This window comes from Rousettus aegyptiacus, unplaced genomic scaffold, assembly GCF_014176215.1.
Source record: "Rousettus aegyptiacus isolate mRouAeg1 unplaced genomic scaffold, mRouAeg1.p scaffold_m13_p_1, whole genome shotgun sequence".
NCBI lineage: Eukaryota > Metazoa > Chordata > Mammalia > Chiroptera > Pteropodidae > Rousettus > Rousettus aegyptiacus.
Window position 1 is genome coordinate 79,695,136 of NW_023416284.1, and position 27,356 is coordinate 79,722,491.

At 33.3% G+C, this 27,356-nt stretch overlaps 1 protein-coding gene across 2 annotated transcripts in view; it reads left to right on the forward strand.

Annotated features, from left to right (window-relative positions):
* BLOC1S5 (biogenesis of lysosomal organelles complex 1 subunit 5) overlaps positions 1 to 20,608 on the forward strand; it is a 46,733-nt gene extending 26,125 nt beyond the window's left edge. The window contains exons 3-4 of one of the 2 annotated variants that reach the window (XM_036237264.1): positions 2,643 to 2,701; positions 15,119 to 15,273. In XM_036237264.1, the coding sequence (XP_036093157.1) occupies positions 2,643 to 2,701; positions 15,119 to 15,137 (78 nt within the window). In that variant the 3' untranslated portion in view covers positions 15,138 to 15,273. Of the gene's footprint in view, positions 1 to 2,642; positions 2,702 to 15,118 lie in introns of both variants that reach the window. The other variant, XM_016138247.2, reaches the window with a different exon arrangement.
* The last annotated feature ends 6,748 nt before the right edge of the window (positions 20,609 to 27,356 follow it).

A 27,356-nucleotide genomic window follows, 5' to 3' on the forward strand; every position in this document is an offset into this window, starting at 1 on the left:
TATATAGTTACTGCCATTTTACTATTCATATTTTTGGTCCTTTTTTTCTTCTTAAAGAAGTGCCTTTAACATTTCTTGTAATACTGATTTAGTGTTGATAAAATCCTTTAGCTTTTTCTTGTCTGGGAAGCTCTTTATCTGTCCTTCGATTCTAAATAATAGCTTTGCCGAGTTGAGTAATCTTGACTGCTAGTCCTTGCTTTTTATCACTCTGAATATTTCCTTCCAATCCCTCTGGCGTGCAAATTTTCTGTTCAGAAACCAGCTAACAGTCTTATGGGAGCTCCCTTGTAAATAATTAATTGCTTTTCCTTGCCGCTTTTTAAAATTCTATCTTTGTCTTTAACTTTTGGCATTTTAATGATGATGTGTCTTTATGTGGGCCTTTTTGTGTTCATTTTGTTTGGGACTTTGCGCTTCCTGGGCTTGTATGTCTATTTCCTTCGCCAAGTTAGGGAAGTTTTCTGTTATTACTTCTTTGAATAGATTTTCAATACCTTGCTCTCTCATTTCTGCTCATGGTACCCCTATAATACAAATGTTGGTTATGCTTAATGTTGTCCCAGGGGCCCGTTAAACTATCCTCATTTTTTTTTTTTGATTCTTTTTTCTTATTGCTGTTCTGATTGGGTGTTTTCTGCTACCTTATCTTTTAAATCACTGATTCAGTCATCTGTTTCATGTAATCTACTGTGTATTCCCTGTAATGTATTCTTCATTTTAGTTATCATATTTTTTATTTCTGATGGGTTCTTTTTTATATTTTCTATCTCCACTTTTATTAACTATCACTTAAAGTTATCAATGAGTTCATCTACTCTCCCCTTAAGTTCATTGAGCATCTTTTTAACCAGTGTTTTGAACTCTACATCTAGTAAATTGCTTGTCTTCATTTTGTTTAGTTCTTTTTCTGGAACATTATTCTCTTCTTTCATTTGGGACATGTTTCTTTGTCTCCCTATTTTGGCTGCCTCCCTGTGTTTGTTTCTGTGTATTAGGTGTGTCTGCTACATCTCCCGGTCTTAGTAGGTATCCTGTGGGACCCAGTGGCACAGTCTCTGGTTACCTGAGCTTGGTGCTCCAGGAGTGTCCCTTGTGTGGGTTGTGTGTACCCTCCTATTGTATTTGTGGTGTGATTGCTATTGGCATGTCAGTGGTAGGGATTGACTCACAGGCTGATTGGTTGTGAGGACCGGCCACATAACAGTGGAGGAGCTTTTGTGCAAGAGCTGACCCTACAGAAGGGTGTGCACAGCTTGAGAAATAAATGAATGACTTAGTACACATGCCCAGCCTGCCCTTTGGGTGTGTTGCCCTCGGATATGACCCCAAGTGGTGCTCTGGCTCAATCCAAATCTGGCCACTAGGCATGCCAGCCCTGGGCCCCTCCAGCCCTGGGACATCCTGGCCCTGCTGCAGGCCAAGTTTAGCTGTAGCCTGTCCCACCTCTCCCCCCATGCAGGAGACCACCTGGCATGATGAGCCACTAAGCAATCTACAGATGGCCGCCACCCATGCTGGGCTTGGAGATACCTCAAGAGGCCAAGCTGCAAACTGAGGCCACATAGCAAATCCTGAATAAATATTTGATGAATGAATGAATGAATGAATGAACGAACGAACAAACAAATATGCCCAAGATCAGTTATACAACCAATGAATGCTTAGCTCTAGATTTGACTAACTCTGACTCAGCCTGTACACTAAACAGTGAGGTAAGCGAAAACACTTGTCTACAGAAATAAAATGGATCCAGTAAATGAAGTAGTTCAAATAACTGATTAAAACCAGTTTCATTGATGAAATCGTAAGAGTAGAGTGTTGAGAATGAGTCAGATCTTTAGAGTCAGAGACCGATTTATATCCTGCTTTCTGTATTAGTCATGTTACCTCCTTGAGTGTCACACGCCTCTTTAGGTCTCAATTTTTGCAGATGCCAAAACTCTGTAAAACGGGATCGTGATCCTTTCCTAAACAGGAAAGTGTGATTAAGAGGAGCAATACGTGGAAAGTACTTAGCACAGGTCTTGGCATAGTAATATTCAATAAAGTAACTGTAATAATTATTACTAGCAGTTTTGGTCCATTATGAAGAGAAATGATTCCGTGAAAACAATCCAGAAAAACTCAAATCTGGCAGTGGCAGCCAAGATGAATTAGAAGACAAGAAGAGAGCAGTGGCAAGAATAGTAGAAAGTTGTTGAAGCATTCTAGGTATCAGGTACTGCCTACAAGAGAGCAGTAGTGTGAATGAGACAAAGGCAGGGGGTGGGGGCTAATGAATTGGAGAGGCACTGTAAAGTAATAATCAGTCAAAATGTAATGGTAAACTTTGCAGGTGTTTTAATGTCATCTTAGAGAATTCTGAGGTCATTGCTGACAACTCATCATTAGAGTTAGTATTTAAATGGCTTTGGCTTAACGTTCAAAGCCCAGGAATGATGGTGGTTCTAATTATGACATCTTGAATATATTGGCAAAACTTCTTTTTTCCCTTCTTGCCACTGTACCGAAACCAAAATATTATCAGTTTTTTTTCACATAATTTTTTGAGATCTAATACAATCAGAGTATTTTTTTTCCAGTTAATTCTCACCTTGAGCAAAGCCTGCTGATTGAAAACCTATTCTGTTTTATTTCAGTGCAAGAAGCTACTGACTCAGTCTGTAGACTCCAGCAGAGGGAGCAGGAACGTAAAAAGGTAAAAGTAGATCATTTGGATAATGGAGCGTATGACATCGGGGCTTTTATTATCATATTATTAGTAGTTGCTCTTGATAAAATAAATTCCCTTAATTTGTTTTATGCAGTGATTTAAAAAAAATTTTAAAATGGCTAATTCATTGAAGATGTGCTGAGGAGGTATGAGCACATGATTGTACCATCCATATTTTTATAATTCAAGTTAGAGACCTCTTTTCTTTACCTTTTAAACATTTCCACCTTTTCCTTGAAAGTGGTATTTGTCTCATGGAGGACAGGCAGAGAGTAGGACTTTTACATGGAACAAAAAATATCCACTAGATTGGTAATATAAATCTTTCCTTTGTGCCTGAAGCATTGAGTATCTTATGTATATTTCTTCTAGAAAAGGAAGTAGTCATGCTTGTGGATGGGTTATTTAGTGAACAGTCATAAGAGTGTGTGAATTACTTTCTGGGGGTAGTGCTTTGCTTATTTGAATTATATTTTAACTAAATTCAGATGTGGAAAAACAGCATAAGAGTTTAAGTTCCTATGATAATTTAGTGTTTTTACTTTTAAGTTTCATGGAGTATTTTTATAACTTATTCATTGTTTTAAACTATTTAAGATCTACTTATTAAGAAATCTTGAAAATACTAATTCATTCTTAAATACACACCTCTTTGCATATGTATGTATCAGTGAGTGTTGCTATCTCCATTTCTCTGGAATGTGTTATGGTTAATCCATAGTAATGGCTCATATTTGGCACTGTAGAAAAATATAATGGATTGAACCTTGCCAGAGTTTAAATTTCTGCACCCTCTGCTCAACTTTAAATATTGATATAAAGTTTAAACATTCAACAATTCAGTGAGTGAATCAAGCCTACTGAAAGGACTTGAGGTTTAAGCCAGGAATGCTGCCCAAGAGGAGTAGGATTGATTCTAGCAGTCCAGGTCAGGAAGAAGGGTCGTTGCTGAGCACAATGTCCAGAGAGCACTGTAAAGGCAGGCAAGGGGTCTTCGATGGGCCATGCCTGGATGGACAGCAGATTTTTTTTAGTCTTCTACTTTTGCTAGGTGATGCTGGGGGTGAAAGATTTTCTTTTGTTAAGTTTTAGTCAGTTCGTACACTAAAGAGGTAAAAAGTTCAGGGATCTCAAACCACTACCGCTAATATAATGTAGGATAAAGTAAGGGCTATGGTCAGATTATAAAGGACTTTTACAAAGGATCTTGGCAAAAGGAGTAATTAATTAGGAAGATGGTGGCATTTTAGCCCAGCCTTGATCAGTGAGTAGGAATTCAATTAATAGAAGATAGAAAGTAAGATACAGGGTGAGGAATATCGTGTAAGCAAAGGCAGAAGATGTGAGAAGTCAGTGGTCTCAAGGAGCTGGTATGTAGAATATCTAAATGGATAGTTCTGAAAATGATTGGGGAGAACCTGATTGCTTTATTAAAAAAAATTGTTGTTGAAGGCACCAGGAGCATTTCTGCATTTGAGAAACAGAAAGACTGTTGCTGGCTATACCATATGAAGTTCTCTTGGCATTCAAAATAAAAATTAAAAAGAGGTTATCTGTGTAGCATGTTGCCTCGCTAACATATTGCTATGTGATTTAAGCAGATTCATGTGAATATGCACTTACACACGATTGACCTTTCTAAGATGTTGTCAAAACAGTTATGATTCTGATAGAATGGCAATTCTTTTCATTCATAAGTAGAACTAACCTAAAATTAAGTTATAATTGGAATAACTCCTTTTATCACTTTGAACTTTTTTTCATAGTTGGTGTATATATGGTGTCTTTCTCCATATGTAAGTAGGGAAATGACAAGATTAGGTTAAAAAATGCATACTTTGGTCTTCTATTTCTGGTCGTTTCCTTTATTAGCTAACTATATGCCCTTGGAAAAATCCTTGAGCTTCAGGTTCCTCATCTGCAAAATAAATACCTGTTCAACTTAACTAATGGTTTGATATTCTCCTTACCTGGTATATTATATAATTTATATGAAATGGTTTTGCAAATTGTATATCATTCTCCAGATATAAGGTGGCATTTTTTCCCTGCCAGCTCAATCATTTTTTGAGATACAAGCAGCCATTCTGTGGATAAGAACCCTGCTACAGCCTATTAGAGTTGGCAAAGCCCTTGAGAATCTTGCCCATTCATGATTTTCTAAATTAAAAGATCCTGTCCAATGGTTAAAAAAAGGGCTCAAGAAGTAATAAAGGCCTTAGAATATTTTAGTCTTAAATACATTTCTTATAGGTATTATGTGAGAGAATGTTACAGAACTATTTTTTTATGGAATACGTTTTAAAATTACTATTTAAAAATATACTGAAATGTTGAGTTTCACTAAGAACTGAAATAGAGTTTGCGAAACCTACATGCATAAGCAGCCACCCTGATTATTTTTTTCTCAAGATAATTTATTACAGTTAACCAGCTGAAAGTCACACAAAAGTACATTTTTCCAGACAGAGCTCAGAGGAAGATAAAAATTCTTTGTATTCTTCCATGGCAATAAACCTTTAGTCTTTATTTCTTTTTCAGTGCTTATCTAGTTAGCAAAACATTCAAAATGCGGATCTTTAAGGACTTTTTTTTTTAACTGCTATATTTAGCTTTTGCCCAAACTTTGGCAAGGTAGAGGTTTCAGACTACATATATATATATAAAAGGCATAGAGATAAAGTTTAATTTCTTATCTAGCAGATATGTACAAAACAAAATTGACCTCTAGCTGCAGTTTGCAATCTAATGTTAATTGTTGCCCTTGGTTATAACTTTTGGCTACATTTTGTATGTTTGAATGGCTCTCAGAACAAAGAAAGATGGGAGTAGTAATAGAATAAAATAGACTATTGCCATTAATCATTAATTCTTTTTATGTCAAGACAATTTGTGGAATTCTGTGGGAAGTAAATTATAATAAACGTCATTCATCCAAATCACATTTCCCACAATTGATATCTAAAAGTACATTCAGAACAATAAATGCACATTCCCCAGTTATATGACATATATCTTAAAACTACTCACTAATACAGAGTTGCATTTTGGGTGCTAGTTATAAGAGTAATGAAATGAAAATACATTTAGCTTTTAAAACTCACCGACTCTTAAAAATAATGCCATCAAGGGAGAAGAACTCATTAATATCTGTGAATAGTTTAAGCTTAGGTTCCATACACAAGCATCAACTTTTGAAGCCATATTCAACCAACCTGGAGATAATAAAGTAAACATGAATCCTTTAACTCATCTCGTTCACACATTTATAAGATTTAGTTATATCCTTGTATAATTTTTTTTCATGAGATCAATGAGAGAACATGGATTATATATTGTTCTTGATAGAGTTTGAAAATGCAGAGTAATAGATCAGTACCTAATATTCTATTTAAAATAATTACTGACAGTTATTGTTCTGATACTTCTTAACGAAGTAGATGCTTTTTCATTTGTCTTTGTAAGGCATATGTAAAATTAAAGGCATGTGTATTACAGATATTCCAAAGGGCCTTTATTCAAAGTTTTCTCTCAGACCAGGGTTTCTCAACCTCTCCACTACTGACATTTTGGACCAGATAATTCTTCGTTAAAGTATCTGAGAGTTGATTTATAGACCTGGTCCTATTTATGGTTTGGCTTCAGGATGTCTTCTCTTTAAATTTATCTCTAATAGGATATGTGTAAGCCAGTTTAATACTATTTTCTTCACTATTGTAGGAAGAGACAAAACCATTACAGCTGATTACTTTTCATATACAGTTATAGCTCAATAAACTTTCTCTTTATTTTCTTTTAAAGTTGGAATTTTCTAATTTTATCTTAAAAACATATGTATCCATTTCTTTAAGAATGCAATTGACTTCATTTAGGAAGAACCCTCTGAAACCTGATTTGTATCTTTTTTTATTGTGATAAAATATACATAACATAAAGTTTACCATTTCAACCATTTTTCAGTATGCTATTCTGCAGCAGTAAGTACATTCACATTACTGTGCAATCATCACCTCTATTCATCTACATAACTTTTTCATCATATCCAATGACACTGTGTACCCATTAAACACTAACTCCCCATTCCCCGTCCCCTCACCCCTGGTGACCAGCATTCCACTTTGTCTCTATAATTTGACTGCCTCTTCTAAGTGGAATCATACAATATTTATCTTTTCATGTCTAGCTTATTTCTTTAGTACAATGTCTTCAAGGTTCATCTGTGTTGTAGCATGTATCAGAATTTCATTCCTGATGGATACATTTTGTATATCCATTCATCTATCTTTGGATACGTGGGTTGCTTCTACCTTTTGACTATTTTAACACTATTAACTTGTGTATACAGATATTTGTTCAAATTCCTGCTCTGCATTCTGTTGGGTATATACCCAGAAGTGGACTACTTGATCTTACAGTAATTCTATTTTTAATTTTTTTGAGGAAGCACCATAGCAGTAGTTGGACCATTTAGTTGTACCACAGCAGTTGCTCCATTTTATCTTCCCACCAGCAGAACGCAAAGGTTCTATTTTCTCCACATCTTTGCTAACACTCATTATTTTCTGTTTCTTTGGTAGTAGCAAGTCTAATGGGTATCTCACTGTGGTTTTATTTTATATTTCCTTAATGATTAGTGATGCTGAACATCTTTTTGTGCTTATTGGCCATTTGTATATTTTCTTTGGAGAAATATCCATTCAAGCCCTTTGCCCATTTTTTAATCAAGTTGTTTGTTTTGTTGTCATTATTGTTCAGTTGTAGGAGTTCTTTATATATTTTGGTTATTAACCCCTTATCGAATATATGATTTGCAAATATTTTCTCCCATTCTCTGATTACCTTTTCACTTTGTTGATAATGTCCTTTGATACACAAAAGTTTTTATTTTGATGAAGCTTGATTTATCTGTTTTTACTTTTGTTGCCTATGGTTTTGGTGTCATAGTCAAGAAATCATTGCCAAATTTAATGTCATGAAGTTTTCTCCCTATACTAGGAATTTTATAATTTTAGGTTTTATATTTAGGTCTTTGATCCATTTTGAGTTAATTTTTGCATATGATTTATAAGGTAAGGGCCCAGGTTTGTTTGTTTGTGTTTTGTTTTTTTGTTTATTTGGTTATTTTTGTTTTTAATTTGCATGTGGACTCTAGTTTTCCAGGTACCATTTGTTGAAAAGATTGTCCTTCCCCTATTGAAGGGTCTTGGCACCCTTAGCAAATATCATTTGACCATATATGTGAAGGTTTATTTCTTAATAGCTCTCTGTGCTATTCCTTTGGTCTATATGTCTGCCTTTATCCCGGTACCACATACTGTTCTGATTACAGTAGCCTTTTGGTATGTTTTGAAATCAGGAAATACGATTTTTTAAATGTAGGTTTTATTATTATTTTGATTGCCATGGAAAGGTACTTTGTTACTCACAGTTTTCAAGAGGAGGGAGCATGCCATGCTACACGGAACCATATGGGAAAACACTGGGGTTTGTCAGGAGACAGAGTGAGAAGGGGAAACATGGGCAGGAGTTTTTATCGTGGTTTCCACAGGAGAGTAACATGTGAAGCAGGGTAATCAGGTTTAGAATTGGCTAGTTTGACAAAGTTCATCAGACTCTGGGGCATAGGGGCTTTCCATAGTTGTCTGGCACCTGTCCCTGAGTAACGAGGATAAGTAGATAGTGGTCCAGAGTTTGAGAGTCCAATGAAGAAGATGTATGCGTTGTGGATTAATTGGCCTGCACATAAAAGGTATGCTCACAGGGGAGTTGTTTACGATATCTAGGAATAGGCTGGCTCTGGGAAGGACAATCTCTTCAGGGTCAGCAAGGCCCCAGATGTAAAAACATCATGAGCACATGGTCAGTACAATGTGAGACCTCCAACTTTTTCTTTTTTAAAATTATTTTTGGCTATTCAGTGTCATGTGAAATTTTATATACATTTTAGGATGGATTCTTCTATTTCTGCAAAAAAAAAAAACATCATTGAGATTTTAATAGGGATTTCATTGAATCTGTAGATCATTTTGGATAGTATTGACATCCTAAAAGTCTTCCAATCCATGAATATGAGTTGCCTTTGCATTGATTTGTGTCTTTAATGTCTTTCAGTGTTATAGTATTTAGTGTACAAGTCTTTTTTTGCCTCCTTGATTAAATTTATTCCTAATTTTATTCTTTTTGATACTATTATAAATGGAATTATTTTCTTAATTTCCTTTTTGGATTTTTCATTGTTAGTGTATAGAAATGCAACTGATTTTTGAGTGTTGATTTTGTATCCTTTAAATTTGCTCAATTTATTATTTCTAGCAGACTTTTTTGCCATATATAATTGTGTTATCTGTGAACACAGATAATTTTACTTCTTTCTTTTCAGTTTGGATGCTGTTTATTTTCATACTTAATAGCTCTGGCTAGAACTTCCACTGTTACAATACAGGAGGGAAAATTTTAGTTTTCACCATCAGAGATGATGTTAGCTGTGAATTTTTCATGTATGGTCTTTATTATGTTGAGATAGTTTCCTACTATTACTAGTTTTTGTCATGAATGGCTGTTGAATTTCATCAGGTCTGTTCTCTGCATCATTTGAGATGATTATGTGTTTTTTTTCTTTAATTCTATTTGGTGTATTTCGTCCATTGATTTTCGTATGTTAAATCATCCTTGCATTTCAGGAACAAATCCCACTTGTTTATGACGTATGATCCTTTAATGCTGTTGAATTCAGTCTGTTAGTTTTTTGTTTGAGGGCTTTTATATCAGCATTCATCAGGGATATTGATCTGCAGTTCTCTTTTCTTATAGTGTTTGTGTCTGCCTTGGTATCAACACAATCCTGACCTCAGAATAAGTTAGGTCCTCTGTCTTCAATTTTTTTTGAAATAGTTGAAGAAAGATTAGTGTTAATTCCTCTTTAAGTGCTTGGTAGAATTCACTAGTAAAGTAATCTTGTCCTTGTGTGATTTGATTTTTAATATCACCTGCTTTTTATATCATCTTTTGCTAGAAGAAACAAAGAAAACTTGACCAAGGTTAGTCAAGTTTTGCACTTTGCTTTTAAAGTTAGCATAAGTCCCACATATAAATTCCTGTCAGCACTGAACTGTTGAAGAAGGGAAAGCCCTTCCAGTTGAAAGAAAATGCATGAGGAGCCGACATGAGAATGAAATGGCAGGTACCAACTTTATAGCGGGGAGTGCGGGCTTCTGCACTAGGAGACCACCTGGGCAGAGAACAATATTGGCATTCTGCCACACATGCGTGATAAACAATAAACTGAGTCATACTTGCACAAGTTAGGCGCAGGCGCCTTACTACATTGATGTAACATTTTGTATCCGGAGTTCTATCCCTAGCTGCAAACCTGGATCACAGCCAGACCTGGGACCCACAATTCCTAAGTGGTTTACAGTGTGTGTTTCTAGATTTTTATTCTGCTTATTCAGACATAGTCAGTTTTTTAAAACTCTTAATTAACTTTGAAATCGGAATGTGAAATACTTATTAGTTTTTGCCATTTTAAAAAACTTTGCCTATCTTAGAAGATTAATAATTGAATATGTTTAGCTTAAGCAACATTAGATATCAAAAAAAAAAAAGAGCAGAAAACAGGATTTTTACTCTTGATTCTACTCTTTTTTTTGTTGTGTGACCTTAGAATGACTTCCATAGGGGCAGTGTACCTGTCATATTTGACACCTAAAATAGATCATTTTTAACACCCCCACCAGACAAAAATTTTTTAATAATAATCCTGGTATTAAAGAATAATGATGAGAAAAAAATGCAGATAGTGTTTTTTTTTTATTTCACGTAAAATAATCATACCAGTAAACATTTTTTTTTTAATTTAAAGTACTATAACACCAAGGGAAAAAAGAGATTAATAATTTTAAGTACATTGATATAGTTTTTGAAAAATGAGAGGGGAAAACATCTACCTATATATTGGTCAGTTACAGTAGTAATAATAATATTCTAGTTTCCTTTTGATTCTTATGCAAATATGTTAATGACTATCAAATTGATTTTTACATATGTAACCTAAAGAGTATTGACAGATTTATCAGTCTATCTTGACTCATAGTTGATTGAAAATACTTTTTATTATAAATAGTTTGGAACAGTTTTCAACATAAGAAGAAGGCTGAAAGAGATTCATAAAAATCACTTTTGTAAATGACAAAAAATTTTAATACTCTCATTGTTTCTTTGGAAACTATTATTGTAGTGGCTCCTGATGTCAGCATAGTATAAAAATTTCAAATATAAATAAAAACATATACAAATTTAAGTACAAAAAATGGTAATATAGAATGATAGACTTGAACTAATTTAGGTTTTATTTCTGCAGTTGCTCTATCATTGTTTAAATGAAGTTGGAGAGGCTGAGCATCCAAAGAAAGCTAAAATGATTCTGAGCTACTGGAAATTTATTTATTTATTTATTTTTGAAATGTATAGCCGACTTGAGTTTTGTCCAGGATTGGGTGTGTAACTGGTAGTCCTCTAAACTTCAGTGTAGAATACAAAGTTTATTAAAGATTAAACAATAAAAATGTGTTAATTTGTAGCATATTAAAATTTGACAATAACCTCAGCAATTGTTCAGAACTTAGACTAAAGAAAGATTTTTGGTTTAGGAATATTTTATCACTGACATTACCCAGTATTGTCAGTGCCTCGTGGTAATAAAAAAGTCTTCCAGTTGTTGGTGTCATTGATTTAAATTCTGTACAGACAATGTACCCTCTTATTGCTTGCACCCAGGGCAGAGCTCTCCCACCCTCCTGCTGTTGGTATGCCACTAGTACCTATTGTAACGTTATTGAAAAAAGAAAGCTTCAGACCATCATATGTAATGTGACTTTATTTTATCATTGTTTAAGAAATATGTTTGTATGAGCATAGGAAAAGATCTGTGAGTACCCCTCAAACTATTAATAATACTAGAAAAAACGATACTAAGGAAAGGATTTGATGTATGTGTAGCAGTAGAGGGCAATGATCAATTTCTCTTAAACTTATATGGATCTGTTTGAATATAACCGATGAGATAGGAATATTGTTTTAAATGTGTTTTAATTAGAGGAATGCTAATTTCAGACTAAATCTTACATAGAACCTTATTTATTAAACATAAAAGCAAAATTACTGTTTGAAGTAGTGATATGCATAGGCATGATCTGTAGTTAGCTCAGTATTTATAAAAGATTTTTCTTCATTTCTGAGAGTTTGCTTTAGTTGTAAAAAGATTCATTGGCATGTTCTAAATCTTTGGATTTTAGAACTTCCTAATGCATGAACTGGGATGCATCTAATGTTAGAATGGTTTCTGTGGAATTGAAGAACTATTTTGGCACTCCAGTAGGGAGTGGGATCTTTGCTGCTTCAGATTAAGCAACAGTTCAGCTCCTTGTTATTCTATTCTAGTAAAGTTAAGATGTCCAGACTATATTTCCTTACATTTTGAATAGATATACCCTAAGATAACCTTCATTCCTATTGGCTTAGAATACTTTTTAACTTTCTTGAAGGTGATATGTGATGTAGGTAATTAGGGGTCTTTTTATTATATGCAGTAAAATCTCATGGGTAAAGACAGGTAAATTACATTCAGAATCAGAAGAGCTTTTCATGAATACTGCAATATTTGTAAATGGACTTTGTGGTATCACTTTTTTTTATTACTTATAAATGTCTTACATAGAGTTCTCGACTAAGTTTCAGGTAGATGTTATTTCCAGGTAGTGAGTTTTATTTATATGTGAAGACCACAATATTGTCAATATGTGAATGTATAAGCTTTACTACTTATTAGGAAGAATGCAAGATTGAATAGCAGTTATTGTTATTAAAAGTGTGAGACTAAGGAAAGATAAAGTGACTTCCTGAACTTCTTGGTAAGAAAGAAAGACTAGATTTTCAATTTCTTTCCACCTGGGCTATGAGACCAAGGAGTGATCTCTTATGTGAAATAGCTACTTTGGATGTATATATCTCTAGTCGTAATATTCTGAAACTATAAAATAGAGATACTGATATTTGGTAACATTTTAATTAAAGTCTTTTCTTATAGCAAAATAGTAAATAGTAGAATCATCAAGGAGGATCCACTTGAAAATGGGAACAAGAGGGAGAAACTATTAGTTTTATTTGTGTTGGTTCTATTTGAATTATTACAAGAATCTATTTATAAAACTAAATCACTAAAACTAAAGAACAAAAAACTTAGGGAGGATAAAAAGTGGTTTGATCTGCCTTCCAGATGCCTTGCTTATGATTTATATAATAATAATATTTACCTTTTATTAAGCACCACAGGCACTGAGCTAGGAACTTGACATGTATTACCTCTGGTCTTCATAAATATTATTTATGAATATAAAGTATTATTTTTATCATTTTAAAGTTAAACTAACTTGCTCAGGGTCATGCAACTGGTAACAGGAGAACTATAATTTGAAGTGAGATTTATATGCCTCCCAATCTTCACTTTTTTCCATTGAGCTGCACTGGATAAAGTGCTGCCCAGTAGAAAGTGGAATCAGGGCTGCTGCTTTGTGGTCCAAATCACAGGGTCGGCTGAGCCAATTGTGATGTTTTGATTAAAAAGAAAAGAATAATCCATTAAACAACATCTGAGCATGGATGTTAATATTCTCCGTATTTATTAAAAATTAATTCACAACTAAAGCAAGATACTATTTTGAGAAAGTTTACTTGCATATTTTCTTTTTAGTCTGATGTCTTTTCTCTTAGAATATAATAGTTTTTGCAGAAGTTCCATGAAAGGTTTAGTGAACTCTTCATTTTTTATTCATCTTTTGGAGAATTATAATCCATGAGGCTAAAAAGTTAAAATGTAATGTTTTGAATTTTGCTTAACCTGCTTCCCAAATTTACTGGATCAGAAAATCCCTCCCTAACCCACTCTCCTCACTGCTGTAATGCCTATTTAGATCCTGAGGGTTTGTGGGACTTCAGGCTCCCTTCAACCTCTTCAGTTGAAAAGTATCCATGCTGAGGAACTTCAGATAAGATTGGCAGAAAAAGTTCTTGCAACAGCCTTTTTTTTTTTTTTTTTTTTTTCTATAGTGAAAGAAACTTGGTTCCTCTGGAAAGATCTGATTTGTACTTTGTGATAGAAAGGGCATCAGTATTAAAAGACCTAAGTTTGAATCTACACTTAGTAGTTGAGTGACCATGGAGAAGTAAATTAGTGTCTTTAAGCTTTCATTTCTTCATCTGTAGAATGAGAATAATATAATCTTAAAACAGGGATTTTTAGAAGTAGATAAGATATACAAAACAACTAGCAGAAATATGCATTTCATAGGTACTTAGATCTTGATGGCTTAATCACCTCTTCATCCTGCTTTTCATCATGACCCAGATGAGAGAGAAAATAGAACAGCAAGGACATTATGAGCAGCATGAAAAACCATTTTTATCTTTTTCCTGTTAACTATTTGGTGGCCAGCATCTGAGTTACCAGTGTCTAAGTACACCAGGTGCCCCTATTAAAGCACTGGAATTAGTAATGACTTTAGTTGCTTTGCAAGTTTTTATAGTTTGCATCTGTCACAGTTTTTGCTTGTTTGTTTTATAGGACTTAGCTTGTATCAAAACTTCTAAAGACATGTATGTAGAATATTTGAGGCAAGGATATAAAGTTATTTTTTATACTCTTTCTATTTAGCTCAGTGTTATAAATATTCAAAGATAATAATTGAAATGATACCAAATTTATGCCTTTTTAACTTACACATTGTTTCATCTTTATTGTGGTACTCAAAAGAAAAAAACTTTTTCATCCTCATATAGAAACATTAAGGAGCATCTCAAGGACTTAGACATTTGACAACAGATGCTTTCGGTGTTTATTTGCTTTAAGGAATGGAACTGAACCAGAAGAAATTTCTTGCATTCTCTTCCAGTGATTTAATAATGTGTGATTCTCTTTAATATGCTTAAAAAGTCTTTTATATAAGGCATGAATTTTGATTTCCTATAATAATGATTCTTTGGGCATATATCCTTTAAACTTGATTTAAAAATTATATGCAGTTAAATGGAATTTGAGAAGAAAAAGAGGTATGAAAATTTACTTGAATTGTGTCTGGTTTTGTTATTTAAAGATATTAGACATTTTTGAAATTTCAGAAATGCGAATAGCCATGTTCAGTCATAGGAAGAGAATAAACCTTAGCCTTAGATGCTTCTAATATGTCATGTCCTTATTGCTCATTAAAACTGTAATGCAATTTTATCATTGTGACTTTCAAGCTGATTGTATTAACCAGATATCATGAGGTAAAGTAATGTTTGTCTCTTCTGCATAGAAAAATACTTGTCTGGAAAATGTCACGTGACTTTCACATTTTCTTTTCTCAGATTTATAATGACCATTTAATAGCTAATGAGAAACAGCATCTAACCCAGTGGGAGGATTTCATGAAAGAACAATACAACAAACAGGCTGAAGTGGATGAAGAGCACAGAAAAGCTATGGAGAGGCTTAAAGAACAATATGCCGAGATGGAGAAGGACCTAGCAAAATTTTCAACCTTTTAAGAACTTGAACCACAACAATAACAAACCAATGAGAAAACAGTGACTTCCCCCAAAAAACTGTTCCCACCAAACCATTTAGCCTCTGCTTCAAGCTTAACAGTATCTTCAGTGGCACTCTTCTACCGAAAGAAACTTTTACAGGAGTCTTCATTAAATGTTTAATGGAAGAGTGCTACAATTTTTTCAGTTTTAAGTGCCTATATATGATTGTTTGAAGGGGGAGGAGTAGGAGAGGAAAATGGGATAAATTTGCTCTTTGTTAATGAGACTTGGTCTTCTTTTCCATTGATAATCTCATAACTGTAAGTACAGACTTAGAAAAATAATTAGGTCATTCTTATACAGGGTTAATATAAGTTATTGTCGCTTAGAAAGCAGATAAAATAGCTGCCCGTTATAGCCTCCTTGGCTATTGGAAGATATATAAAGTGTTATTTCATGAGTAATGCAGACAAAAACAACTATCCATGAAGCAGAGATCACATTTAAGAGAGGTGAGAGTCAAAACCTTGTCTCCACTGTGGCACAGATGGCCATGTTGGTCTTTGAAACTCCTATTGGGAAAGGTTACAGATTTTGTGTTTTGCAGTGCAGCATAATGCCACGTCTTTCACTGGATGGCAAGATAGCCTTCTTAAGTTTTGTGGCCTTCCAGCACTTAATATATTCAGGTTTTAAAACATGCTTAGAAGGAAAACTTACCAAAAATATAGTTGACTTTTAGCCTTTCGAAGAACCATAATCTTGCCCAGAGTATTTACCTCATTTTTGTGTCTCATTTTTGCTGTGGGTAAGCTTCGTAAGATAAAAATGTCTATACATGTGTCAGCTGTTTAGTGAGTAATTAGCAAAATCTGCCAAGGAGTCCCTCTGGAACCAGAGAAAGATTCTGGTTCTGAGTATACCAGAGTTATTTGTCCACATGGCAAATGATCCGTATTAAATGTAAGTCCTTTTTAGTGTTTAATGTCTGTTCTCCTAAACAGGTGTATTATGATGAAACAGGTACCAATTCTGTCATCACTGTGATCTTTTAAAAAATCTGTATGTGATAGTTTAATTGAGGAACTAAGTTGATTTTTTATTTGCCATAAATGAGAAGCAAGATTAAATGCAATAATTTCAAGAGTTTTATGACAAATGAATCTGAGGTATGGATAACTCTTAAATATTTTGTATTGCTCTTCAGTAAAGAAAGGCACAAGAAAGAAAATACCCAGCTCTGTCATGTTATCTCAGTGTTGCTAGTGCAGAAAGCTAACAATGCTTACTTGTGTAAATTTATGGCTTACTGTCAAAGCTTCATTCTTGGCTGCATGTTGAAAATGTGATTAAAGTTAATAGAGGAGATGAAATAAGTATTTGAGATTTCTTTCAATAACACTGAACTTCTGCCAACTTTCTCCGTCCGCTACTGTAGACTTGACAGGTTCATCAATCATCCTCTGGTACCTGGACTAAAAAGAGCACTTGCTGACACTAAGGCATGTTGGAATTTTCTTAATTCTCTTTCAGTGAATGTGGGGGAAAATACTTCTAAAAATATCCCGCACATGAAAAGGGAGGGAACCTTAAATGTACCATAGGCGGTATTTGGAATGTTATTAATTGCCAGTGCACATTTGAACAGATGCTGTAACCAAGAAATCAGGACTGTTTGAGCAAGAATGTACTTTTAACTGTGGTTACTCAACTTGTGCAACAAGGATTTCTGATAGTGTTTGTTCATGTCATATGAATAATAAATACCATATGACTTTGTATATGTTATCTAAGGATCTAATGGACTTCAAACACCAAAAAGAACTAATGGGCTTTTGACCTTTAAATGTGAAGATACTAACTTCTTTCTTTGTAACTTTGTTAGCTATTCAGTATAACTTCGAAAAGAGCGGGGTGGTTTGCTTTCCTTTTAATATTTTTAGTAATGAACACTTTCACTTATATTTCCCAGTTTCCAAATCACTTTTGATATGTGTTATATACATATATGTATATATAAACTTTTTACCTAGTAATTTCTTAATTTGTAATATATCTGCTGTTTATGATGTTGAACAGAGATAATATGGGTTCTATATAGCTCATAGAATTCTGTGACAAAATAATGTTTTGTTAATTTAAAGTGCTATAGAAATATTTGTTTATAAGTTCTAAGTATTTTCAATTATTTATTTTTTGATGTACGTGCAGTTTTTGTTTCATATCCTAACAAGTAGATTTTTAAATTCTGTTCTTATTGATTTCTGCTTTACTTGGATTGTAGTCATAGAATAGGTTCATATAAAATCAATATGTTGAAATTTATTTAGATTTGCCTTATGATTTAAAATACGGTCAGTTTTTGTAAATGTTTCATTAGTGCTTGAAAGTATACATATTTTCAAGTTGTTGGGTGTCCATTAGACCAAACTTGTTAATTGTGTTGTTCAATCTGTCTTTGTTTTACTATTGTTTTTGCTTCTACTTGATCTTGTAGATTCTGAGATGTGTTTAAATTTCCTAATCTAGTGGATTTTTAAGTTCTATGTAATTCTGTCAGTTTTTGTTTTGTGTATTTTGAAGCTTTGTTATTAATTATACACAAATTTAAAATTATCGTCCAAGTTTAGAATTGAGTATAGTCATAGCCTCTATTTCTATGAATATTTTTATTTCATTTTATATTGCTTTAAAATCTATGCTTTAAAAAATATGTATACATCTATGTATCTGTGTGTGTGTGTGTGTGTGCGCGCGCGTGTGCCACACCAGCTGGTTAATATGTGGTTTGTAGTCCTTTATCTTCCTGTTGAACCTTTCTGCTATATTTTAGGTGTGCCTCAAAAACTGTAACTAGATTTTTTTCTTTTTATCTGATTATCTTTTAGTTGGAAAGTTTAATCCTTCTGCATTTGTTGACCTTATTAATATATTAGGGTTTATTTACACCATCTTATTGTGCTTTTTGTCTGCCTTTCATGTTTCCTCACTGCCTTTGTGTTTTTTGTTTTGTTTTGCCTTCTTGCAGATTGATTAAGTTTGTTTTGTTTTTCCATTTCCTCTACTAGTTTAGAAGGTAAAAACTCAAGTTTTATTTTATAGTGCATAGTTAAACTTAAAATCTAAAGTTAATATATTTACTCTTTCTAAATATAAGAGGCTTTTGAACAGTCTGATTTTCTCCATTCAACTTACTAATAAATGTCTAGAGTTTTAGTTTCATCTCAATTTTACTGCAGAAATAGTTACACAGTTAGTATTTCTTTAGACTTACTTACAGGTTTACCACTTTTATTATCCTTGAAAGTTAGCTGGTGTACAATTCTAGATTGACAGTTAATTTTTCTCATTGTTTAATGATATTATTCAACTGTCTTCTTACTGCCATTGTTGCTTCTGAAATGCTAGTTGTTGGCATAATGAGCACTCCTTTATATCTAATCTGTCTTTTCTCTCATTATATTTAAGGTCTTTATCTTTGGTATTACACAGCCAAATGTCATTAATACTACAGTGTGTCCAGCTATGGATTTCTTTTCATTGTCCTATTCCGATTCATTGACCTTTTCGAATCTGAGAATTAGTGCCTTTCATAAATTCTAAAAAATTCTCAACTTTTATCTTTTTGAATATAGTACTTCCTCCATTCTCTCTATTTTTTGCTTTAGGAAATCAACATACACTATGTTTTACTTTCTCACTGTTTTCCATCTCTTTATCTCTGATTCATATTTTCTATCTCTTTGTCTCTATGAGTTGGATAATTCTTTAAATCTGTTGTTCAGCTCACTAATTCTGTCTTTTCATTGTCTCTAATCTATTTAACCTATCAAAATTTTAATTATAGTTATAATTTTTTCATTTCCAGAAGTATTGTTTGTTTTTTTTCTCAAACGTTGCTGGCCATTTGGGGTAGTTGCATTATTCACTCTTTTTCTGTTCCTTAAACATATTAAATGTACTTTTTTGTGTGTGGATCTGACTCTAAGTTTGTTGTTTTGTCTGAAACAAGTTTATAGTGACTTATTTTCTAATGTGATCAGTGATTTTGATTGTAGGTTAATATTCCTCTGAACTTTATTTTATGGCAATTTTTGTTTAAAGTATGTTCCTACATATATTTCTTTTTCTAGTACCACCAGTTTGTTTCTTGTGGCACTTTAAAGTCAGTTTTCACCTAGAGTTTCCTGCCTCTCCCTCTCATTTTTAGTGCATGCATGCTCACATATGCTTAGAGGGATGTGTATTTCATCCTTAAACAAATGAGTGTTGGGCTGTGATAAGGCGTTCCTAGAGGAGATTTTTGTCTCCCTTCGCACCTCTACTTCAAGTAAAGAGGAAGATAAACTTTAGATGTTTTCCTAATTTACTCACTGAGAGTGGTGCCCTGGTGGGGATTCATCAATTCTACTGCTCATCCAGCTTAGTCTCTGTTATAAACTGAATTGTGTCCCTCAAACTTCACATGTTGAAGCCCTAACTCCGAATGTGACCGCATTTGGAGATAGGGCCTTTAAGGAGGTGATTGAGGTCATAAGGGTGGGGCCCTAATTTATTAACACTGGTGTCCATATAAGAAGAGAAAGAGACAACAGAGGACTCTCTCTCTCCACACAGACCCAGAGCAAAGGTAACAGCAAAAAGGTGGCCATCTGTAAACTGAGAAGAGAGACCACATCAGAAATGAAATTTTCGAGCACCTAGATTTTGGACATCTTCCCTCCAGAACTGTTAAAAAGTAAATTTTGTTTGTTTTTTACTGCTGTACCATCCATGGTATTTTACTGTGGCAGCCAGAGAAGACTAATACAGACCCAGGTCATGACTGTTTCCCCAATGTAGGCATGGCTCCTTAAAACTGGGGTCCTTCTGGCTGCAGGAGGGGAGAGATGCCTTTATTATAGGACAATTACAAGTTCCAGAGCTAAATTACCCTATAGAATTTCAGTTTTCCATATCTGTTTTTGTTTTTATTAATTTGCCGTAAACTCAGGCATGGATCAAAACTATAGTTAGTGTATGTGTGTGTACATATATGTGTGTGTGTGTGTGTATACACACACCACTTTGGATGTTCTGTGGCTAGTGAGATTTCTCTGTATAGAAATGGCATGTTAGACAAGTATATGCTGATTTTATTATATGAAAATTTCTCCCCCCAAAACATGACTGTATTCTAATATAAAAGATACCTTTTCTTTCAAATATTGTACCAAATATTTTCCATTTGATTGTTTCTTATTACTATCTATGAGCTAATTTGATTATTTCTATTACTTGTATGGATTCTTTTTACTATTGGTGAGCTAATAAAAGTGAATAAGAGTATAGTAGTCTGTTCTAAACCTGCATAACTGTTATCAGAATACTTTGTTTTGTATCCCCCCACCTTTTTTAAAGGACATTATTGTATCTTATAATGTCCCAGGTCCCTCTTATGGATGTGTAGAAAGAAGTACTAGATCTGTTGTATTAGACCTAAAGTAACATGAAAATCTAGGGGAGTCACAGACGCCTCCCAGAAACATTGCGAATTCTCCTCTACTCCTGTAACACATAGGCTTTCTATCTGAATACTTCTATTTATTTTTTAAATTGTTTCCTAATATACATGTGTTTCAACGTATTGGGTTCTGATTGTATTGCAAATTAAAAATAGAGAGTTTTATTGCTTTGGAATTTAGAGGTTCTTCTCTGCCATTTGGGGTTCTAAGTCTGTCTCTCGGGATAAAAAAATACTAGAAAAATATTTTAAACATTAATTCAGTCAAAATATTTGAAGGTCCCATTATAGAAAATATATTTCCTAGTAGATTTTTCTTAATTCTTCAGAAAGGTTTTATAATTATTTTATTAATTTTCAACTCCAATAAAATGTGAATATTACTGTTTTATTGACTTAGTGCAACTTAAAGTCATACAATGAAAGAAGAATCAAAATCAGTTATGTTACTTAAGCCCTGCTCTTCCTTGTTCTTCTCAATTTTTTAATTTTAACTTCTGAAAACAGTGCTTTCTTGTGATTTGTCTTGCAATATTAGCAAAGCAATATTTTCTCTGACTTCTTATATTTATGTTCCCTAAACGAGAAAAGAAACATAGATTTTCAAATCTAATGCACTCCACAGAGCAATAAATTAATAAATACACTAACATTTAATGCTCACAAAATCAATTTAAGGTTAGTAAACACAATACTTTTATTTGTATAAAACAGCTTACAGCTTGCAGTTTTATAGTGTACTTTTAAGTGCTTTATATGTAATTTAATCTTTATCCTAAAACGAAGATATAATCACTTTGGCCTTTTAGAAAAAGAGTAAAATGGTAGAAATATAGGAGCTGTAGTGTTTTGCTCACCTAATATTGGACCAGCAGCAATATATCTGATAGAGTAAATGATATGAAAATCCATAGTACAGAGGTAGCCACAAATTTTCCTTTATGATTATATAGGTTTTTTTTAAAATAAAGAATGTTTCATGTACTACAAACATTACTGTCAATACGTGAAATTTCAATTTTCTTAAATATTCTGAATTGTTAAAGATATTTGCTACTGTTTCAGAGTTACAGAATGGTCAGGCAGTGCCGTAGGATAAAATATAACATGAGTGTCATTCAGGGAGAGACCAGTGTATGGTTCTAGTCACTGAGAATAGCATGTACCAGGTTCAAGTCCTTAGCGTTTACTTAAAGAGGAGAGAGAGTACTGAAAATCCAGCCCCTTGCAATATATCCAGCCCTCATGGCCAGTAGATCCACTTCACAGCCAACTTCGGCAATACTGTACTTTTAAAAAATTGATTTGGATACAGAATACATGGTTTCCATTAATCTCTAGGATAACCGTTCCCCTCCACCCCATGCCCCACCTCTTTAAACTTAAAAAAGAAAATAAAGTTTGATTGAGACCAAGTGGGTATAAAAGAGTTAGTCTCTGACTATAAGAGAAGTCAGTGTCATCTGTAAATAGAGACAGTTTTACTTATGTATAGAAAACCCTAAATACTTCAAAAGACTGTTAGAATTAATAAACAGTAAAGTTGCAGGATACAAAATCAATATGCAGAAATCTGTTGTGTTTCAGTACAGTAACAACAAACTATCAAAAAGAAATTAAAAAAACAATGTCACTTAAAATCACATCAAAAAGAATAAAATTGGAATAAATTTAACCAAAGCGGTGAAAGGGTTTGTACGCTGAAGACGGCAACACTGACGAAAGAAATTGAACGAGAAACAAATAAGTGGAAAGTATTCCATGCTCATGGGTCGGAAGAATTCATATTGTTAAAATGTCCACACTATCCAAAACAATCTACAGATTCAGTGCAATCCCTATCAGAATTCTGATGGCACTTACAGAAGTAGAACAAACACCCTAAAATTTGTACAGAACCACAAAAGATCCCAAATAGCCTAATAAATCTTGAGAAAAAAAAAGCTGGAGGCATCACACTTCTTGATTTCAAACAATATTGCAAAGCTGTAGTAACCAAAACATTATGGTATTAGCATAAAATCAGACATACCGACCAACAGAACAGAGCCCAGAAATACTCATGCATATATGGCCAATTAATTTATGACAAAGGAATCAAGAATGTACAATGGGGAAAGGGCAGTTTCTTCCATAAATAGTTCCAGGAAAAGTAGCCACATAAAAAAGATAGAAACTGGGCTCCTATCTTACACCTTACACAAAACCAATTCAAAATTGATTAAAGACTTGAATGTAAGATTTGAAACCATGAAACTAGAAGAAAAAATAGGGAGTAAGCTCCTTAACATTGGTCTTGACAATAGTTTTTTGTTGTTGCAAAGGCAACAAAAGCAAAAATAGTAGGACAACAACAAAAAAGCTGCTGAACAGCAAAGGAAACCAACAAAATTGAAAAGACAACATACAGAATGGGGGATATATTTGCGAGTCATATATCTGAGGAAGTTTTAATATCCAAAAATATAAAGTACTTGAAAAAATAGCAGAAAAACAGTCCAATTAAAAATGGGCAGAGGAACTGAATAGACTTTTTTCCAAAGAAGACATATGAATTGGCCATCGGGCGGCGCTCAACATTACTAATTATCAGGGAAATGGCCAATCAAAACCACAATGAGATATCATTGTGTACCTGTTAGAAAGACTATCATCAAAAGACAAAAGATAACAAGTGTTGGCAAGAATGTGGAGTAAAGGGAACACTTGTGCATTGTCGTGGGAATATAAATTTGTGCAGCCATTATGGAAAACAGTATGGAGAGTTCTCAAAAAGTTAAAAATAGAACTACTATATGATCCAGCAATTTCATTTCTGGATATGTATCCAAAGGAAAGAAAATCACTATCTGAAAGAGTTACATATCCAATGTTCATTGCAACATTATTTACAATTCCAAAACGTGGAAACAACCTAAGTGTCTATGGATGGATGAATGGATAAAGAAAATGTGGTATATAGTAATAAACTTAAGAAAGGATGCAAAAGACCTGTTAAACACTGAAAATTACAAGACATTGTTGAAAGAAATTAAAGAAGACACCAAGAAATAGAAAGATATTCCATGTTCATTGATACAATCAACATTGTTAAAATGGCCATATTACCTAAAGCAATATACAGATCTAAAGCAATCCCATCAAAATCTTAATGGCATTTTTCAAAGAAATTAGACCAAAAAAATCATCAAATTTGTATGGAATCACAGACAACCCTGAATAGCCAAACCAATCCTCAGAAAAAAAGAATAAGTCTGGAGGTCTCACACTGCCTGACTTCAAATTATACTACAAAGCGACAGTAATCAAAAGAGTATGACATTGGCAGAAACACAGACACATGGAGTAATAGAATAGAATTAAGAGTTCAGAAATAAACTCACATGTTTAGGCAGCTAAGTTTTGACAAAGGGGCCAAAAACATACAAGGAGAAAAGAAAGCCCCTTCAATGAATGGTATTGGGAAAATTGGAAAGTCACATGTAAAAGAATGAAACCAGACTACTATTTAACACCATACACAAAAATATTTCTAAATGGATTAAAGACTTAAATGCAAGACCTGAAGTAATCAAATACATAGCAGAAAACATCTTTGTCTCAGGATTTTATGAGATTGACCCCAAAGGCAAGGGAAGTTAAAACAAAAATAAATAAATGGGACTATATCAAACGAAAAGGGTTCTGCTCAGTGAAAGAAAATATCAGCAAAACAAAAAGGCAACCAACTGAATGAGAGAAGATATCTGCAAACATTTTCTCCAATGAGAGGCTAATATCCAAAATGTATGAAGAACTCACAACAACAAAACAGTACATTTAAAAAATGGGTAGAGGACCTGAACAGACACTTTTCCCAAGAAGACATACAAACGGCCTACAGACATGAAAAGATGTTCAATTTCATTAGCTATGAAGGAAATGCATATCAAAACCACAATGAGATGCCACCTTACTCCTGTTAGAATGACCATCATCAATAAGACGAGTAACAAGTGTTAGAGAAAAAAGAACCCTCATACACTTTTGGTGGGCAGGTAAATTTGTACAGCCACTATAGAAAACAGTATGGAGTTTCCTCAGACAATTAAGGATAGAACTAGTATATGACCCAGCAATCCCTTGTCTGGGTATCCACTTGCTATATGTGAAAACATTTATTTCTAAAAATATATGTACCTTTATGTTCATTGACACATTATGCATGGTAGCCCAGACATGGAAACAGCTTAAGTGTCCTTCGATGGATGATTGGTTAAAGAAGATGTGGTACATATGTACAATGGAATATTGTTCAGCCATAAGAAAGGTTCAAATACTGGCATTTATGACAACATGGGTGGATCTTGAGACTATCATGTTAAGCAAAATAAGTCAAATGGAAAAAGACAAAAATCATATGATTTTACTTATACATAAGATATAAACAAAGCCAACAAATGAACAAACAAAACAAACTCATAGACACAACAGAAGAATGGTTACTCGAAGAGAAGGGGAGTAGGGGGAGGATTAAGAGGGTAAAGGGGGTCAAATATATGGTAGGAGAGGGATACTAGACTTTGGGTGGCGAACACAATGCAGTATACACATGATGTATTATAGAATTGTGCGTTTGAAACTTATGTCACCCTATAAATTTAATTAAAAGTAAAATGTGTATATGCAATGGAATATTAGCCATAAAAAAAAAAGGAAATCCTGCCATTTGTGATGACTTGGATGGACATTACAGGCATTATGGGCATTATACTAAGTGAAATTCAGAGAAAGACAAATACTGCACAATCTCACTTATATGTGGAATCTCTAAAACAACCAGTCAGACTCATAGAAACAGAAAATAGATTGGTGCCAGATATAAGATTAATAAAGTCTGGGGACGTAATGTCCACTATGATGATTATAGTAAACAATACTGTGTTATATAATTGAAAGTTGCTAAGATAGTAGATTTTAACAGTTCTCATTGCAAGAAAAAAATAACTATGAGGTGATGGATGTTAAGTTATTGTGGTGATCATTTCACAATATATACATATATCAAATCATCATATTATACACCTTAAACTAATACAATGTTTATGTCAATTATATGTCAGTAATAACTGGGAGAAAAAAGTCAATGTATAAGGTTAGCTAGATTATGTTTAAAAATTTTTCTTTTCATAGATCTAATTCTTTGACTTTATAAAATTGCCTATATTGCTAAAATTATACTTCTTCAAAGAAATAATTCTGCAGATGTTTTAAAGATTTAATATAATGAATTTCCTTATAGAATTTGTAGAGATTTGAAAAGAAAGCCACAAGAAAAATCATTTTTGAAGTACTCTGAAATGTTTAAGCAGCTCTTTTGGAAATTTTCCTTTTTAAAGATAATAGTTCATAAAATTACAATGAGATCAAGATCACCAAATAAATATATATATGGTCAATTCTATATTAAATAAATTTGCTTTACAGCTTAATTATCAAGTCTTAAAACATCCAAAAACTTTATTAAAATAAAAAGTATTAATATTTAATTTTATTAAGAAAAATTTTAACGCTAAAGCATCTGTTCTTGGAATCTAAAATTTATAGCTAAAAACCAGCAGGTGTCACTGTGATAAAAGATTTTTGTTTTCCCCCTCTAAGCAGTTCTGTGTAGATGGGTGCATACTACCTATAAAGAAAGTTATATTAGAGGGTTAGGAGTACTTTTGAGAATTTTATTTTTTCCTGACTTTATGTCTCAAATATACAGGTTCTTTTATTATATAATTGATGTGAGGGTTTTATTGACAATAAAAAGCCTCTCAATAATGTTTTGGACTTTATATTGAAGTAGAGAATACTGCACAATTCAGTGAGTTACAACTTGTAACCAAAATTAAATCAGGAAACAACATTTCCAGTAAAGTTTTAAAAGGGATTTTGAAAACCTTTGGTCCTTTCCTCCAAATTAAGGTAGAGTTATAATTTCTAAATTAATTTTTAGAGACAAAAATATGGTAATTGGTGGAAAATAATAATAGGAATTAAAGAGCTAGTTGTCAGGATATTTTTTTTCCACCTAGTATGGATCTTAGTAAGGGTTCATCCATTGGAACCTTATGCTGTTTCTGGATTCTATTCTGAGAGGAACAGTCAATAATAGCACTCCATCTTAAAAGAAATTATAATAGAGTTGTGCACATGTAATAATAAAATAGAAAAACCAAGATCATAATATTACATATCAAAAACTATGATATACAAAGCAAGCAGTTCATGATTAAAATAAGTGAATTCCAAGTAGGAACTATCTTTGTGAATTATAATCAGAGAATTATTATTACTAAAAGTGAAACTTAAATTCACTAGGATTTAGAGACTGAAAAGGATGGCAAAATAGCCGATTTAGTTTAGTTCCATAAGCATTTATGGAACACCTGTGTTTCACCCACTTCGTATTCCTGGACAGATCCTAAGGACAAAAAAGGTAAATAATGCTTGATTTCTCCTCTTGTTTATCAAAAACCCAGATGGAAATACTGGCAAAATCAAACAATAATTAATAGATTTCTTTGATGTTGAAAACAGTGGTAA